At 41.1% G+C, this 18,990-nt stretch overlaps 2 protein-coding genes across 4 annotated transcripts; both read left to right on the forward strand.

The window, feature by feature from the left end:
• The first annotated feature begins 438 nt into the window (after positions 1-438).
• On the forward strand, positions 439-5,763 carry LOC112577062. 3 transcript variants are annotated; one of them, XM_025259972.1, is made up of 8 exons: positions 440-721; positions 1,015-1,213; positions 2,149-2,320; positions 2,788-2,851; positions 3,336-3,449; positions 4,211-4,282; positions 4,476-4,659; positions 5,084-5,763. In XM_025259972.1, the coding sequence occupies exons 3-8, from the start codon at positions 2,152-2,154 to the stop codon at positions 5,372-5,374; spliced, it is 894 nt and encodes a 297-aa protein (XP_025115757.1). In that variant the 5' UTR covers positions 440-721; positions 1,015-1,213; positions 2,149-2,151; the 3' UTR covers positions 5,375-5,763. The 3 variants fall into 3 exon arrangements, with proteins under 3 accessions (XP_025115761.1, XP_025115757.1, XP_025115760.1); XM_025259975.1 differs by having other exon boundaries at positions 1,015-1,209; XM_025259976.1 differs by lacking the exon at positions 1,015-1,213 and having other exon boundaries at positions 439-721.
• Positions 5,764-10,436: 4,673 nt separating this feature from the next.
• On the forward strand, positions 10,437-16,153 carry LOC112577325 (galactoside 2-alpha-L-fucosyltransferase 2-like). The gene is made up of 2 exons (XM_025260381.1): positions 10,437-10,640; positions 15,044-16,153. The coding sequence occupies exons 1-2, from the start codon at positions 10,437-10,439 to the stop codon at positions 15,632-15,634; spliced, it is 795 nt and encodes a 264-aa protein (XP_025116166.1). The 3' UTR covers positions 15,635-16,153.
• The last annotated feature ends 2,837 nt before the right edge of the window (positions 16,154-18,990 follow it).

Genomic DNA, 18,990 nt, shown 5'->3' on the forward strand with positions numbered 1-18,990 from the left:
TGTGTAGCTGTCTCGCAGCAAATTTTTACTGAATGAACAGATTCCATTTTATTTCACTTTCTTTGAACGATCTCCTCCATCTGAATCAGAATCAGAATGTTATTGTTTTTGTTACTCGAAATGACTTTTCGACCTGTGACCTTCTGCTCTTGGTGCCACACAGACATGTCACGTTTTCTTTCAAGATCTTCTCATTGTTTGGTATTCATTATTTATTTTTGTTTTCATTTTCTATTATTATTCATTGCTCATGGTTTGTGGTTCGCCTGCTCTTTGACGTCAAATCTCTGTTGACGTCATACACACACGCATTCAGACCATTAATTTGACGTCATGCACGCATCTTTGTTCAGTGCCAGTTGCTTCTATAAATAGAATCATCATTATTATTATTATTATTATTATTATTATTATTATCTTTACTACAAGTTCACATTTGCAGAAGTGTAGTAAACAACTTAGTGATCAGAATCCATGTTTTTACAGGAGTTCTTCAAAAAGGAGGCTGTTTATACTCCAGATTTGATGTAATTCATAATTGTTATAAGCGACTGATAACTTGTAGAGGAGCGGGAAGAAGGTTACTGCCAGGAGCGACTCAGTCCATCCTGCAGTGAACACCCGTTGGCCGGCGAAAGTTCTTTCACTCTCGTCAGACTTCGTCCCTAGTACAGCTGGTGCTCCATCCGTGAAGCCCACACAACCTTCAGCTTCAAAAAAGGTATTAATGTTATCTACCTTTACCTTTGTAGTAATTTTGGACGTCCGTAAATGATGTGATAAATATCAAAATGGCTCTGGGAGGGAAAATGGTTGCTCACTCCTGGCGTGAGGAATATGATGTTTTGAGAAGAGAATGAATAGACTGTTAGATAAAAGATACATATGGCAATGAGTAACATGCAAGTTACAGGTCGTAGTTGGGGAGTACATTGTCCTCTTCACATGATGCCGGAATGTCGTAGAGAAGTGTTAATCAGTGACACAGAATCCAATCATCTAACACGGCAACAGGGTTACCAATACAACGAAGCCATACACAGCATCCCTCCATCTGTGGCGAACTTCGTGGGAAATTCAGTGGTGCGACCTTTCACTCCGGGGGCGCACGTGGTCTCGAGTACTTGTACGGTTGAGGACCTAGTGTGTCTACACGACCTCAAGGAATCTTCCTACATCGTGGGACTACAAGCTTGGACATCGTGATTCGTTGGTATCACTAACCGCAAACTTATATTCTTGGCGTCGACCAAACTGTCAGTACTGTTAAAACATTGTGACATTGAGTCAGAAGCTAAATAAGTGCAACTGTGGAACAATTTCATCAACTATTCACATAGAAACAAATACGGAGTGTTACTATATTTTGCAGAAACATAACATTAAAAATAATATTAACAATTGACGATTGGGGGTTGATGGAAAGAGATATAATATCGGTTGAAAGGTCAAGTATGTTTGTGTAACCCTCCCTGGTTTTGATGGTTTGACGACTAGATTTATAATTATACTTCCCCAGTGTGTTTAGCATCGTCTTTGCACGAGACGGCAGTCTGTAGAAGATAGTGGGGGAAGTGCTCAAAACATTTATTTTCATCATCATCATCATCATCATCATCATCATCATCATCACCACTAGACAATACCACAATACCAAACAGAAAATAGCAAATAGCGGTTTAAGAAACAAAAGTGTTATTGCCTGCTGACTTTGACAAATTTAAACATGTCTGTGGACGCAATTTTCTGCCTGACATTCACTAGTCACTTGTGTAATATTTTACAGGCTTAGTCTTAAGTACAATCAATAATGAATTTGTTTTACCTGGTTTATAAATTGTCTTTTTCATGAAGGGAATACTAGTTTGAGCAGGGACGGATACAAGAAATATTCTCTAGTAACAAACAGTGGATTCGTTTGCCTGTTTTTTGTTATCGAATATAAGTTTGATAAAATTATGTCATGCGCATAGCCTATAAAACATTCTGTAAGGTTTACATTTAAAAACACAATTTAATAAGCAAACTAATAATGTCAACTATTTTTCAGAAACCTCACTTATATCTCAGAATAACAGTTTTCTTGATTTGTAGTTCTATTCTAAAAATAAGAAAATAGTCTGAAATTTTGGTTGCTTTTCTTTGCAGTAAATGGCGATGAATATTTTCAAGAAGTTTACATGGCTGAGCATTGTGCTTATAATAATTCTTGGACTAGAGTCTGTTGTTTATTACGTTGTTCATAACGTCTCCCTCGACGACACGCCAGACTTTTCTACATTTGAAAAAAACAGTGTAGACATTTGCTCTACATGGAGAGGTCAGTATTACAGTAACACAATAGTAAGAAAGTTGTAATCATACGAGTAATTATAATTTATTAAGATCTTGCTGTACCGATGAAAGCTGAGGACACAAAGCCAGAGCCTCATGACTTCAATAGTGAGACTATGAGAATAAGAAAATACACATAATTATTCAGAGTCCTTGCCACAGACAGAAAGAAAGACAGTCATACAGGCAAACATACAAAAATCTTAAAAGACCTGAAGACAGACGGACGGACGTACTGACGGACGGACGGACGGACGGACGGACGGACGGACGGACGGACGGACGGACGGACGGACGGACGGACGGACGGACGGACGGACGGACGGACGGACAGACGGACGATAATCAACATTACAAGACGTAGATGACAAAAATACAAGTTGGTTGTCATAAGTTAGATGAATCATCAACGATGCACCCGTCGTTCTCGTCAAACATTTATTTCTGTTCTAGACGAGACCGTCAAACGCGTCCTCAGGAGGGTGCCGTGGTGGGGGCATGCCTGTGATATGGAAAGGTATCATACAATACAAATATTCACGAGACAAAGTAGACACAAATGACACCAGTGGTCAGCAACGACTCGCAGGAGAATTACGAATAGTAAATAAGTGTCAACATCATCGCTTTGGGCATACAGAAAACAACATTTCTAGACATGCTTTTCAAATTAAATATTTAAATTCTTTTTCATAAGCATAAAAAGTCTAAATGTATACTCAAATATCTAAATATATGTTTCAAATGTATAAATTTATGTTAAAATGATGAATCCAGCGCTTATCACTGCAGGTTACAATGCAGAATGTCAGATAAATAGTTGTCCCAAACAGGTTAGTCGTCACAAGGAGTTATGAATAAAGCGGGTTAAGGAATAATCAGTCAACAAGTACTTACCTGTCTCTCATTACACATGAAATTTGATTTTTTTGGTGACCTTTAATGATTGTGATAGCTAAACTAGTCTTACAAAATTACATAAGATGAAAATGTTGTTTCAGTGACTGGGGAAGAATAAGGTACAACTGCAAAAACAAAAGAGAAATGGGAAACTGGCCTGTTTGCTTTGATGATAACCTTGTGCCTCAGAACAACTGTTTAGTGTACTCATTTGGGTGAGTTCCTAAAGAGTACATAAACATGGCTTCTCTTCCATTTTCGTGAAAATTATTGACTTATCAGAAAAGCCTTTTCACCAGTTCTCACATTATGTAAAAGTCTCCACAACTATGGCCGCCAAAGTATTTCTCTTTTCCATCATCTATATAATTTTTGAAGTCATTTTGTTTCATTTATACTCGTTCAAGGTAATGTTAACATAATTTTAATTTGGAGAAATGCGTATACATTACAAAATCTCTTCCAATTTTATTTTTCTGTAAGAAGACTGTTTATTTTATCAGGCATTTAAGGCAAGACCCACCAAAATCCATATTTTCAGACCAACAACTTATTATTTATCATTGCTATTAGATGAATTGAAATATATAGTCTGTATTCAAGATTTAAAAACTGTTAGTTTCTTTTTCAGGGGTTATATCACTTGTGGTTTACAGGGTTATAGAATAGTTTAAAAAAATAGTAAACGTGTAATGCAAAGAAATGTAATCAACTAGCTCTAAGCTCATAATAATCTTATCAATTCTGCTTCCAACGCCTCTGTTTTTCTTTGACAGTTCTTATTCAAGTGCGCACCCACGATCCCAGTCTCTCTCTCACATACACACAAACACACATGCAAACAACCTCACACGCACGATCGCAGTCTAAAGTGTGTGTGTTTTGTGTGTTTCTTTGCACGTATATCTATAGTATAGTATTCTATACACACACAAATGGGAACAAACACCACTCTGTCTCTGACATATATTTGCAGTATTAACTATGACTTTCGCTTTGATGATGCGATGGCAGCCATAGGATGCACCGTCTACTCCTTTGATCGCAGGTAAAATCAATATCACAAAAAATATTTGAGAAATATATAAATATAATTTTCTATTATTTTTCATATATTACAATTTATAATATATTAGGAAAATGCCACAAAACAGTAGCAACTTTGTAGAGTCTCAGACTTTCTTTCATCATGCATGCAGTGGGTAACACGGAGAGCATTGTCAGAGTTTGTCATGTTGCAGCATGCTGGACACTGATGATCACAAGCGTGGGGACCGTGTTTTCTTCAAGAGAATCGGCATCAGCGATAAGGACGACGACCATTTTGCACCCAGAGTCGATATATATGTTAAAAAACGTCCGGCGGTCAACGGTTGGCCGATGAGACGTCTGCAGACAATCCTTGACCTCCTGGGTCACAGAAAGGTTAGACAATAACTGTCACTTGAAGAAGAGTGTTGGTGCGATATTGATGTGTAAGGCAATACAAGATACGATGTGTGTCAGACGCCATCTATAACACTTACAATCTGATGTCAGCACACGGGTTTGCGTTTTAACTATTTTTTTAAGGCAGAGAATTTAAAATTCAAATTTTAGTACAAGTAAAGTAAAATTTATGATCAAATAGTAAATGGAAATACTCAAAAAATATTACAATACTGTTTCTTAATCTAAAGTCTCAGTTTGTTGTCTGACTTTATGATTTTTGTTAATTTCAAAAACTTACAATTAAGTTCTACATAAACGCTGTCGTAGTTACCTCCACTGCAAACAGCGAGGAAGCACTGTGTTATTGGTTGTTGTTGTTGTTGTTGTTGTTGTTGTTGTTGTTGTTGTTGTTGTTTAGGAGCAGCTGACCGTGCTTAAGATGGACATTGAGGGCTATGAGTGGAATGTCACTCGTGATCTTCTTGACTCGGCGATCTTGTCGTCCGTCCCGCAGTTTCTGGTGGAGTGGCACCTGTTTACGGACTTTCCGCCTCGAGAACGAGTCCCTGATGCCGTTGATACGTACTTCCGGCTGAACGACATGGGCTTCCAGTTATTCTCCACTAGCCATCCCCGATGTCAACTTTATTTAGCGACCTCCTTGAGAATGCAGGCAGAGGTAGCCTACCTTAACAAGAAAAGAAATTAATACCTCCATCGTTTCTCACCATTGCTTTATCCCTAGCAGCTCATATTTGAATTCTCACTATGTTCTCTTTTATTGGAACAAGCGTTATGATCAACAATTTTATGCATCATGCTTGCCTTTACACAGGTGTAGATGACCGTACTTAACTTACACATTGAAGTCAGTGAATGGAAAGTCAATCGTAATTTTTAACCCAGTCCTTTTGTTTCCATCTTTCCTGAGATTTTTTCTAGTAACACCTGTTTACGGACTTCACATGTCGTTAACGTGTGTATGTTGTTGTTGTTGTTGTACATCGGCTTCCCATTTTTTGTCACTGGCAGTCGTGGATTTCATTCAGTGACATCTTCAAGATTTACATCTCTTAAATCATTAAATCCTATTTATTAAACAGCTCTCTTTCGTAAATATTTCTTGTAAAGCTGTTACTTATAGCAATTTTATTTTCTTATTTCTAATTGGATTTTTAGTACTTTGTTGGTATTTACTGTCTTATCTTGTTTTAATTTTGTTGCTTGGTGTTGATTTTAATTTAGTTTTTTTCTAAATCTGTCTTTCATTTTATTTGTCATTTTGAGATCGTTAATTGGTAAATGCACATTGAGCATGCTAATATCACGATACATAATGGCAAGGAATTCTTTTCATCTACCGCAATCTTCTTCTCTGTCTTCATCATTCTCAAGGAAGAATTATCAGGAGTAGCAGTAAGTCTCTGATATAAATTCATTCTCACTTCTTTCCAAATCCGCTGTAATAGATAAAAAGGAGAAAAAAGCAATAGTATTGTTCAGCGGTTTGAGTTTGCTTTATGAGAAGCCAAAAAAAAAGCCCCCCCCCCCAACCCACACACACAAACACACACACAAACACACACAAACACACACAAACACACACAAACACAAACTGACACACACAATCTGTAAAGAGAAGCTGAAGATATCGTATCCATTTTTGTGGAAAAGGTCTGGCTTACAATTCATTGTACATTTTTTTCATAGTCTCTTATCTTGATCTTTATTACAAATGAGTTCAACATCAGAATATTGCAACATTTGCATCTGTAAAAAAACATATTGCCGTAGCTGTAACTGAATGCATAATACAATTCCAGATGAAAATGACCTTTGATTTTGTCGGAGCAAATTATAATAACAACAACGACATCGTCATTATCAGACACACTGGACTATATAAAAATGCTTAGTGGTCCCTAATCTCTGTTTTACAACTTATACAAAAGGCAGCTTAGATTAACGGCCCGATAACTACCCCAGAGGGTTGCTTTAGCTCGAGGTATACCCCGTGGATAAAATACTGGGACATGTGGGAGATGCTCAGTTGTTTAGCCAACACATCGGTGGATATAGTTTCTGTCAGTTCAACGTTCCATGACAGAACTTGTTGATTGTTTGATTCCATCCAAGACAGCAGCTTCCGGCGCGGGCTGATGACCCGGCTGGGACTCAAGGTAGGTAACCTCCATGACAACATCTTTTGATTGCTTACTTCCCCTTCCTTGATGTTGCTGAATTAGGCGTTGTGTGTATTTTAAAAGGTCGTTAGGTCACGACGGTTTTTATTACAGGAATCTTCCACTCACTTTTTAGTATTGATTGTCGTGAACTCTGGGTAGGAGAATCTGTTTGGGTCACTCTGTCACTCTGTCACTCTGTCGACTGCAGCGGCTTCTCTGTCTTCAAAGCAGAGACTCTGGCACTGGCTTGTCTACCACAGACTCGCTCGTGGCGTTCTTGCTCTGGTCATGTCGGGTGTCTACCCGGCTTCTTCCGTCCCTCTAGGTCTGGGCGTTGACTCAACTGCAGCACTTCTCAGGGACCGACGCTCATTCACCAGATTCAGCTTCTACTGGTTTCATCAAACAGATTCTGGTGTTGCAGGACTGTACACTCTATGAAAGAGCGGGTCAACGCACCTCGGAAGTCAATTGTTGAAGTCGACACACTTCTCAGGCAGGGTTGCAGTGAAGAACTCAGAGTCGAGCTCAGACAACGTTACTGGACAAGAGCCACAAGCGATTGACCACGATACTTTTCTGTCCGATATATTCTCAACCGCGTGATTTCTCCTTTTATATGATTGGTCGATCATTCGACAGATTCATTCGACAGTTCACTATCTAGATATATCCAATCACCACTGAGCTAATACATTATAGATGGCTCTCTCGTGATTAGTCAATCCTCCCACAGACTCACATGGACCATTCCCATATCTAAGTATCACCAATCATTCTTTAGCTCCTACATTATAGTTGGGTGGTCCGTTTGTCTTTCTCCTGTCCACACTACATCCCCTTCCCCCTAGAACGCGCGAAACAGTGTGACTCTCTGTCACGGACTAGTCCGTGCGTCCTGTGTTTGTTTTTTTTTGTTTTTTTTTTGGGGGGGGGTTGTTTTGTGTGTGTGTGTGTGTGTAGATAACCGTCTCTCACCTGAGTTTGATGGAAGAGGTGAAACACGAAGTTTAACAAAATTCACGTGCGGTCCGGGGAGTGCTCACCCCTTGGTCAAGCGTTGACAGGGGAGGGTATATATGGCGGACCATGAGCAGCTAGGGGGCGGATCTTAACTTTGTGGCGTTGTGTTTATACTTATACACTAATCTTTGTGGATGTAATACGAGGGAGGTATTACTGTGAAGTGAGCAGCTGTACTACTGGGAATGTACGACTGCGGTGCCACATTTCAGCCTGTATTCTCGCCGTAAGAGCTCTGTGGATAGGAGCTACAAGTAGTGTGTATCTTGGGGGTCAAGAGGCTGCTACCCGTCGAGATGAGTAGGAACCGTGGATTTGATGTGCGCCAGCTGGAGCACCGAGCAACCCCAAGGAGTGGACCTGGGCAGCAGAGAATAATCCGCGGGAGGAGGGGAGGCTTCCTTCAAGCTTCGAATCAGCTTTATCTCGTCCGACCCATCCGCCTGATAATAACACTCGGTATTGTAAAAACACTTTTGGTTTTACCATGTATTGAACTTTAGAAGAGGATAATAGAGATGACTCATAAAACCGAGGACCGGAAAGTGACTACTGTTATAACTTGTTGAATCTCGAGGATGTACCTGTAGTGTTTCAACTCTGTGAATATCGTCGAGGATGTACATGTGATTGATGCCGTGTAGATTTCGGCAAGTGACATTTGAACTTTAGTTGTATGAACGTGATAGATAGTTGAGTGGGCATATTGAAAGCTGCATATGATATTATGAGTGACTTAATACAAATAATCTCAAACACATCGGAAGTATTGTGAGTAAATGATTGAGCGTGTGTTGACATTTGGAAAACCAAATAATTATATTGGTGGGGTTTATGGACCACTTGTGATGTAAGCTAAATCCCCCTAAAATGTCAACTCGTGACCTTCTCCAAGAACTGCAAATTGTGTTTTTGATGTATATCGTGTTCACACCTATCTCCATCACTGACAATCACTCATAAATCTCCCAATTGTTCACCTTTTCATGCCACGCGCTTGTCATAAACGTATAGAGGAGACACAAGAAAGATCACAAGAGAGAGACAGCAGACTAAAGTGTCTGCTCTCAAAACTTCACTGACAAAACAAGCAGACGATCGCCCAGCAGCGATGATGGTGTGGAGTGTCGGTGGTAAAGGTCGAGACGGACGGTAGCAGGAACTGAGAATGGAAGAAACGGGGGTAGAAAGGAGAGAACGAGACTAAATGCTAGCATATTTCATGGAGGCTACAACTTGTGAATTGTCTGGAATGTAATTACTGTACTATTATGTAAGAATTGTGTATCTATGTTTCCTTGTTGGTATTTGATGTGTTTAGCTACTGTATATACGTTTTATACATTTTAGACAATCGTCTTGAATTATCCAGCTTTTAGCTGCACTGTATCAACCTCTGTATACCACAAGTCTGTGTGATGATTCCCTTCCCTCCCAACCAGTTCATCACCTATGTTCTAATGAATAAAAGAGACTCCCATAAATTGAAATTAAAAGCGTTGACACCGTATTATCCTCATCCTCGATTAAGAATCCCAGATTATACTGGATGCTACTTAACTCATCTGCTACAAGCAGGACAGTAGATAAAATTTCCCAAGATAAATTTATAGACTGCTTTCAAAAATTCAGAAACATTCCTGATGATCCACTTTAATACATGCCGCTTGTATTAAAATGGTTATTATTACTGATATTTTAAACAAATATCTGATATTTGATATATCTTATGATGATTTCTAAGGTCTTAGTATGTTATTGTGTAATGTTTTCACTGTCGTCCACGTCTGTTGACACCTGACCCGCTGGCTGACCTCACTGACTTGTTGACACGTGAACTTCAGGCACTGGAGCCTCCCTGTAGTTCATATATGTGTGTGGGGAGTGGGTCTGGGGTTGGTTATCTTATTTGATTTATCACTAATGAAGGATTCGGTGAATGTGCATTTGAAACTGGGGGGTTAAGTACCTCAAAAAAGGTTAAGAACCACTGTTCTAAAGTAATAGTCCTTCTAGTTAATTAAGTGTAATTAAGTTTAGAGTTCGGTTCTTCTTCAAAGTGCCTTGAACAAATCTTGGCTCTCAATGGATTGAAACTTTTGTCTGGCCTGCTGCAGCATGAATGAGAGCCTCTCGCCACTTGACTTGATCTGTCAATGTACCTGCCCGCGGAAGCAAAAAAAAAAAAAAAAACCTGACACCGAGAGATTTGATAGTTCCACAGTTGCATTCCACCAGCAGCAGTATAAACCACCGTGTGTGCGTTTCTTTATTGTTGTTGCTCTTGCAGACTTTGCTGAAGTCATTTGCTAACCCCGGTGGCTAGACCGGAAGCTCTGTGTAGAAAATAGGGTTTCTACTTTTGAGCTATTTTGTGTATTTAGTATAGTTTGGTATGTTAGTCGGGTGGGGGTAAGGTTGTTTGAAATGTTAAAGCAATGAACTGGTCAAGCTGGCGGCATATCGGTCCGACTGGCGCGCCAAATGTCTGGCCGCCCTATTCATTACCAGTGGCCAGTCGAAGCTACGACAACACCTGACGTAAGCGGCCGCGAGTAGACCATGGCCAGAGGGAGACAACCGGGTAACAGCCCGACCTCTCTTTGTCCAGCTGAAGGTCGGGGACCGCCTGAGGCGAGCAACGCCCCTTACACCTGCGTCCAGACCCTTGCTACACCTCCAAGGCCAACGGGAGGAAGTTACGCCACCGGAAGGAACCAAGTCTGGCGAGGGGCAGAGAACGACACTTCTCCAAGTAGCGAGCTGGTGAGCGGCCGCAAGAGGGTCCGTCTGAGGGATTCATAGCCAGACGTAAAAGTGTCCATGGGACGTGAGAACTTCGAATTAATTGCCTAGAGAACAGAGTAACCGGCGTATTTGGTGTATATGAACCAGGGACTGAAACTGTGAATTGTGATCTGTAATGAGTGAACAGTGAACTTGAATTGTGAACTTTAACCAGTGACACGTGAACAGCGACAAATGGAATTACCATGGTGCAAACGCTAACGGATGAGACAGCCGAGAGATAAGTTTCTTAGATTGTGTCAGTACTTGTAAACCATTCTTGTTATATATATATGTACTCTTTTGTTTAATTATACTCTTTCAATTTGTTCTGAAGTCTCTTTATTAAGATCGGCACTGAATGCGTTGTAACTAGAGGTGTGTGGGCGCATGCCAGATGATTGTACGAATGCACCAAGCGAGCCATTGCCCACAGAGCCCCATTCAATCCATTACACTCTGTACCCAACAAGCCTCCTTCTAGAAGTTGACTGTAAAAAAATTGTGTGCCAGCAGTCCAGAGATATTAGTTTGTGATCAAACGCCATGTCAAAGTCGCTTGCCAGTTACTCAACTCAACATGGATTTGTACTCAACCCAACATGAGAAGAAAGCAGTAAGTAGAGCCAACTAGTTACAGATACTCGTGTATAACAATTGTATAGCGCATACTCACACTCGTAAGGTGCAAGCTCTTTATAAACCTATAAAGTACTTGGGACATGGACACCACACTAGGGACCAAGGATATATATATTAATATATATATAGGGTTGTTAGCTCGTGGAGGGACAGAAGAATAAGCAATAGTAGTACTAACGACGCACAGTCCTGCTGAAGTAAGTGTGGATTGTGTGAGGAGTTATGCTCAAGGAAAAGGTGCATTTTCAGTACAGACATGAAGGATTCAATTGTAGTCTACATGTACTGAGGGTATAAATGTATTATGTATAAGTACTGGGGGTATTAGTGTAGTATGTATTAAGTACTGAGTGAATTATTGTCTAGTCTACAAGAACTGAGGGTATAAGTGTATTATGTATAAGTACTGAGGGTATTAGAGTAGTATGTATTAAGTACTGAGGGTATTAGTGTATTATGTATAAGTACTGGGGGTATTAGTGTCTAGTCTACAGGTACTGAGGGAATAAGTGTATTATGTATTAAGTACTGAGGATATTAGTGTCTAGTCTACAAGTACTGAGGGTATTAGTGTATTATGTATAAGTACTGAGTGTATTAGTGTCTAGTCTACAAGTACTGAGGGTATTAGTGTATTATGTATAAGTACTGAGTGTATTAGTGTCTAGTCTACAAGTACTGAGGGTATTAGTGCATTATGTATAAGTACTGAGGGTATTAGTGTCTAGTCTACAAGTACTGAGGGTATTAGTGTGTTATGTGTTAAGTACTGAGTGTATTATTGTCTAGTCTACAGGTACTGAGTGTATTATTGTCTAGTCTACAGGTACTGATGGTATTAGTGTATTATGTATAAGAACTGAGGGTATTAGTGTATTATATATTAAGTACTGAGTGTATTATTGTCAAGTCTACAAGTACTGAGGGCATTAGTGTATTATGTATTCGTAATGAGGGTATTAGTGTATTATGTATAAGTACTGAGGGTATTAGTGTATTATGTATAAGTACTGAGGGCATTAGTGTATTATGTATAAGTACTCAGGGTATTTGTCATGTCTTTAGCTTTGCTTACCTTGAGCTTCGTAGGATCAGTGGCATTCGTCATCATCTCACCCCTGATACAACTCAAACTCTAATCTGTGCCTTCGTGCTCTCGACGAGTGACGAGTGTGTGTGTGCCTGTGTGTGTGTGCCTGTGTGTGTGTGTGTGTGCCTGTGTGTGTGTGTGTGTGCCTGTGTGTGTGTGTGTGTGTACCTGTCTGTGTGTGTGCCTGTGTGTGTGAGTTCTCTGCGTGCGTTGTTTCTTTTTACTATTTTATTGCCATGTCCAGCGCTCACAGCAGTTTACCCAAGCGCCTAAACTAGTTTCATTCTCACTTTCACAAAATAGCGACACAGTGATATCGAGGTCAGGGGTCATGTTTGTTTTGATACTTTGGAAGTAAGGCAGGAAACTGTAGAGATGGTTGTACTGATCTCATATGTGTGCAGTATTTATGTAGCAGTGGAGTAGGATGTCTTCCTCATTGGAATGTCTGTATTTTGGTTTTGTTACTATTTCGCCAGTTAACCATTATCCACAAATAATAATGGTTTCACATTAAACCCTCCCCCTCTTTCTGTCTCCACCTGTCTGTCTCCACCATCTTTCTCTCTTTACCTTATTTTTCCTTGTGCGCGCGTGCGCTTGTAAAGGTTTCATCAACAAAGTCATCGAAGATTGATTTAATTGAATTTCATATTAATGCTACATTCTTTCCCTCGGTGAATATTAATGCACACAACATTTACAGCTTTCCACACACGTCTACCTACCTTGTCGTGACATATAAAGGAAGCAAGAAATGAAGGTAAAAAAGTGATGGTTGGTTGGTTTATTTAGTAGGAAAGTGCTTCCACCTTGCAGCGAGTGGGGGAGGAGGAAACCGGAGTGCCCTTGTGGACATTTCTTATCTTTATCAGCAGTTCTTATTCCTTTTTGTAATATTTAACTTATTATAAAAATTGTATTTATGTCTGCACGAAGACACACAGACACGGGTAGGTTAACAATCCCCCTTACATCTACCAGTCTCCCCCCTCTGCCCACCAGCTGTTTGTCTAACATCTTACTTTCTACATTTCATCTCTAGTAGCAAAGAGGCCAATAAACCTGTTTATTTGTTTGGTACACACTGACTAAGCTCAGCCAATGTCCTTGTTTGTTTATTGCTTACGTGAGACATAAGACACCGGGAACAACAGGTTCAACATCGTTGTTGTGTGCATGTGTTGCTGTGGAGACACATCTCCCTGTCTCTGTAGCACTGAAGTATCTGGAGCACCACAGTGACTGCTATCAGGGTGAGTTGATGACAAGGTAGACAGTGTTGGTGGTTTTTACTGGTGATTGTTTGACCTCTTATGTCTTACTACTACCAGCTGGTGAGGCAAAGTGAGTAAACAAACAGAAATTTGAAAGTGTTTAATGAGCAGTAAAGTTTATTACAAAATCCCATTAGACGCAGCAGAATGCATGGGTGCAAAAGCACAAAGTTGTGATGATGATAAATAACCTCTAAACAAACCGTGAACTCTATTAATTCAATAAAGTCATCAGGGGAAGCAATGAGATATAAAGGAAGACAAATGAAAGCACGAGCATCATTGTATCCGTTCCTTGATGTAATTTTCCTGATGATTTCTATCAGAGAAATATATGTTTGTATCACCTGTATACATTTGTAAGTCCTCTGTTCATAGCAGAAGGTGATAGAGTCACTTGTCTGATCAGCACTTTCAACAACCACAGGGGGAGCTGATGACAACCATGATGATAAACCCTCTACAGTGACAGACACGTGTGCCTTCCGCGCGCTCACACATATATACAGTGAGCGTTCACACACACAATGAGCGCTCACACGTGCAGAAGTCTATTTATAGCACACTAGTAGCTCGTACCCTGGCCTCTCATCTCTCTAAAACTTACCAACATCAGCACCGGCGACAGTCCCACAGACCTGACTCTAGTCTGTGACTCTCACCAGCACACAACACATTCAAGTAAACACATCCCCGTTGTCAACACTACTGATGACGATGACGCTGTCATTCACGACAAAGAAATCCACACTGGACAGTAGTGGTCCGTTCCGCTTGGGTTGAACTTCTTTGATAGAGGTGTACCCGGATCTACAAAGTCTCGGTAGTAGACGGTGACCCCAGGGTTCAGAAAACTAGCCCACCACCCGTACGTGCCCACCGTCATGATCATGTGATCCAGTGACGCCAGAGTCATCATGTCAACAGCAGGCGTTGAATTGGCCGACAGCACAGTGACGTCACTTGTGTTTGCAAACTGTTCCTGGCACCATGTGACGTCATTCGAGGAGACAACAAAAGTGACGTCACCGAACCGTTTTCGGACGTAATCCATGGCGTGCAAAAGATATTCTAAAGGAGCTGCCTTATATCCGTAGCGATTTGTCAGGTAGTCTCCCCTTCGTACGTGGATGCCTGTCAGCGTGCGGTTGTATTTCTGTCGGAGGCTGTCAACCACCTTCCGAGCCTGGGACACTACAGAGTCCTTGAACTTCAGCGCTTCGCGTATTTCCGCTTCGTGTTCAAAGAAGTATCGCCACGACTGGAGGAAGGTTCCAATCCTATAATTCTTGTTTGGATCCAGCTCGAAGAACCGCGGAAAAAATTTGCAACATACGGGCTCCCGTATGAAGTTCTCGTGGCACTGATTTGAGTATTTGAGTCTCTTCGAGCTGGATCCAAACAAGAATTATACGATTGGAAAATTCCTCCAGTCGTGGCGATACTTCTTTGAACACGAAGCGGAAATACGCGAAGCGCTGAAGTTCAAGGACTCTGTAGTGTCCCAGGCTCAGAAGGTGGTTGACAGCCTCCGACAGAAATACAACCGCACGCTGACAGGCATCCACGTACGGAGGGGAGACTACCTGACAAAGCGTCATGGGTATAAGGTAGCTCCTTTAGAATATCTTTTGCACGCCATGGATTACGTCCGAAAACGGTTCGGTGATGTCACTTTTGTTGTCTCCTCGAATGACGTCACATGGTGCCAGGAACAGTTTGCAAACACAAGTGACGTCACTGTGCTGTCGGCCAATTCAACGCCTGCTGTTGACATGATGACTCTGGCGTCACTGGATCACATGATCATGACAGTGGGCACGTACGGGTGGTGGGCTAGTTTTCTGAACCCTGGGGTCACCGTCTACTACCGAGACTTTGTACATCCGGGTACACCTCTATCAAAGCAGTTCAGCCCAAGCGGAACGGACCACTACTGTCCAGTGTGGATTTCTTTGTCGTGAATGACATCGTCATCGTCATCAGTAGTATTGACAACGGGTGTGTTTACTTGAATGTGTTGTGTGGTGGTGAGAGAGTGACAGAGTAGCGTCAGGTGTGTGGAACTGTCGCCGGTGCTGATGTTGGTAAGTTTTAGATAAATGAGCGGCCAGGGTACGAGCTACTAGAGTGCTATAAATAGACTTCTGCACGTGTGAGCGCTCATTAGTGTGTATATGAACGCTCATTGTATATATGTGAGCGCGCTGAAGGCACACGTGTCTGTCACTGTAGAGGGTTTATCATCATGATTGTCATCAGCTCCCCTGTGGTTGTTGAAAGTGCTGATCAGACAAGTCACTCTCTCACCCTATGCTATGAACAGAGGACTTACAAATGTATACAGGTGATACAAACATGTATTTCTCTGATAGAAATCATCAAGAAAATTACATCAAGGAACGGATACAATGATGCTCGTGCTTTCATTTGTCTTCCTTTATATCTCATTGCTTCCCCTGATCACTTTATTAAATTAATAGAGTTCAGGGTTTGTTTAGAGATTATTTGTCATCCTCACAACTTTGTGCTTTTGCACCCATGCATTCTGGCGTCTAATGGGATTTTGTAATAAACTTTACTGCGCATTAAACACTTTCAAATTTCTGTTCGTTTACTCACTTTGCCTCAGTAGCCGGTAGTAGTATGACATAAGAGGTCAAACAATCACCAGTAAAAACCACCAACACTGTCTACCTTGTCATCAACTCACCCAGATAGCAGTCACTGTGGTGCTCCAGATACTTCAGTGCTACAGAGACAGGGAGATGTGTCTCCACGTCGACACATGCACACAACATCGATGTTGAACCTGTTGTCCCCGGTGTCTTGTGTCTCACGTAAGCAATAAGCAAACAAGGACATTGGCTGAGCTTAGTCAGTGTGTACCAAACAAATAAACGGGTTTATTGGCCTCTTTGCTACTAGAGATGAAATGTAGAAAGTAAGATGTTAGACAAACAGCTGGTGGGCAGAGGGGGGAGACTGGTAGATGTAAGGGGGATTGTTAACCTACCCGTGTGACTGTGTGTCTTCATGCAGACATAAATTCAATTTTTATAATAAGTTAAATATTACAAAAAGGAATAACAACTGCTGATAAAGATAAGAAATGTCCACAAGGGTTCTCTGGTTTCCTCCCCCCCCCCCACTCGCTGCAAGGTGGAAGCACTTTCCTACTAAATAAACCAACCAACCATCACTTTTTTACCTTCATTTCTTGCTTCCTTTATATGTCAAGACAAGGTAGGTAGACGTGTGTGGAAAGCTGTAAATGTTGTGTGCATTAATATTCACCGAGGGAAAGAATGTAGCATCAATATGAAATTCAATTAAATCAATCTTCGATGACTTTGTTGATGAAATCTTTACAAGCGCACGCGCGCACAAGGAAAAATAAGGTAAAGAGAGAAAGATGGTGGAGACAGACAGATGGAGACAGAAGGAGGGGGAGGGTTTAATGTGAAGCCATTATTATTTGTGGATAATGGTTAACTGGCGACATAGTAACAAAACCAAAATACAGACATTCCAATGAGCAAGACATCCCACTCCACTGCTACATAAATACTGCACACACATATGAGGTCAGTACAACCATCTCTACAGTTTCCTGCCTTACTTCCAAAGTATCAAAACAAACATGACCCCTGACCTCGATATCACTGTGTCGCTATTTTGTGAAAGTGAGAATGAAACTAGTTCAGGCGCTTGGGTAAACTACTGTGAGCGCTGGACATGGCAATAAAATAGTCAAAAGAAACAACGCACGTAGAGAACTCACACACACAGGCACACACACACACAGGCACACACACACACAGGCACACACACACACACACAGGCACACACACACACATACAGGCACACACACACACACATACACAGGCACACACACACAGGCACACACACACACACACACACACACACACACACACAGGCACACACACACACAGGCACACACACACACACACACACACACACACACACACACACACACACAGGCATACACACACACAGGCACACACACACACTCGTCACTCGTCGAGGGCACGAAGGCACAGATTAGAGTTTGAGTTGTATCAGGGGTGAGATGATGACGAATGTCACTGATCCTACGAAGCTCAAGGTAAGCAAAGCTCCAGACATGACAAATACCCTCAGTACGTATACATAATACACTAATGCCCTCAGTACTTATACATACTGCACTAAAACACTCAGTACTTGTAAACTAGGCACTAATACCCTCAGCACTTATACATAATACACCAATACCATAAGTACTTGTAGACCAGACACTAATACCCCCAGTACTTGTAGACTCCAGTATCTGTAACTAGTTGGCTCTACTTACTGCTTTCTTCTCATGTTCGGTTGAGTACAAATCCATGTTGAGTTGAGTAACTGGCAAGCGACTTTGACATGGCGTGTGATCACGAACTAATATCTCTGTACTGCTGGCACACAATTTTTTATAGTCAACTTCTAGAAGGAGGCTTGTTGGGTACAGAGCTTCCGGTCTAGCCACCGGGGTTTAGCACATGACTTCAGCAAAGTCTGCAAGAGCAACAACAATAAAGAAACGCACACACGGTGGTTTATACTGCTGCTGGTGGAATGCAACTGTGGAACTATCAAATCTCTCGGTGTCAGGTTTTTTTTTTGCTTCCGCGGGCAGGTACATTGACAGATCAAGTCAAGTGGCGAGAGGCTTTCATTCATGCTGCAGCAGGCCAGACAAAAGTTTCAATCCATTGAGAGCCAAGATTTGTTCAAGGCACTTTGAAGAAGAACCGAACTCTAAACTTAATTAAACTTAATTAACTAGAAGGACTATTACTTTAAAACTGGGGTTCTTAACCTTTTATTTGAGGTACCGAACCCCCCAGTTTCAAATGCACATTCACCGAACCCTTCTTTAGTGATAAATCAAATAAGATAACCAACCCCAGACCCACTCCCCACACACATATATGAACTACAGGGAGGCTCCAGTGCCTGAAGTTCACGTGTCAACAAGTCAGTGAGGTCAGCCAGCGGGTCAGGTGTCAACAGACGTGGACGACAGTGAAAACATTACACAATAACATACTAAGACCTTAGAAATCATCATAAGATATATCAAATATCAGATATTTGTTTAAAATATCAATAATAATAACCATTTTAATACAAGGGGCATGTATTAAAGTGGATCATCAGGAATGTTTCTTAATTTTTGAAAGCAGTCTATAAATTTATCATGGGAAATTGTATCTACTGTCCTGCTTGTAGCAGATGAGTTAAGTAGCATCCAGTATAATCTGGGATTCTTAAT

Source organism: Pomacea canaliculata, linkage group LG12, assembly GCF_003073045.1.
Source record: "Pomacea canaliculata isolate SZHN2017 linkage group LG12, ASM307304v1, whole genome shotgun sequence".
NCBI lineage: Eukaryota > Metazoa > Mollusca > Gastropoda > Architaenioglossa > Ampullariidae > Pomacea > Pomacea canaliculata.

Coding starts and splice junctions, on each gene's coding strand:
- LOC112577325 (XM_025260381.1), top strand. CDS start 10,437: ATGGCCAGAGGGAGACAACCGGGTAACAGCCCGACCTCTCTTTGTCCA. Junction 10,641..15,043: donor CTTCTCCAAGTAGCGAGCTG/GTGAGCGGCCGC, acceptor CACTGATTTGAG/TATTTGAGTCTCTTCGAGCT.
- LOC112577062 (XM_025259976.1), top strand. CDS start 2,152: ATGGCGATGAATATTTTCAAGAAGTTTACATGGCTGAGCATTGTGCTT. Junction 3,450..4,210: donor TGTTTAGTGTACTCATTTGG/GTGAGTTCCTAA, acceptor ATATATTTGCAG/TATTAACTATGACTTTCGCT. Junction 4,660..5,083: donor ACCTCCTGGGTCACAGAAAG/GTTAGACAATAA, acceptor GTTGTTGTTTAG/GAGCAGCTGACCGTGCTTAA.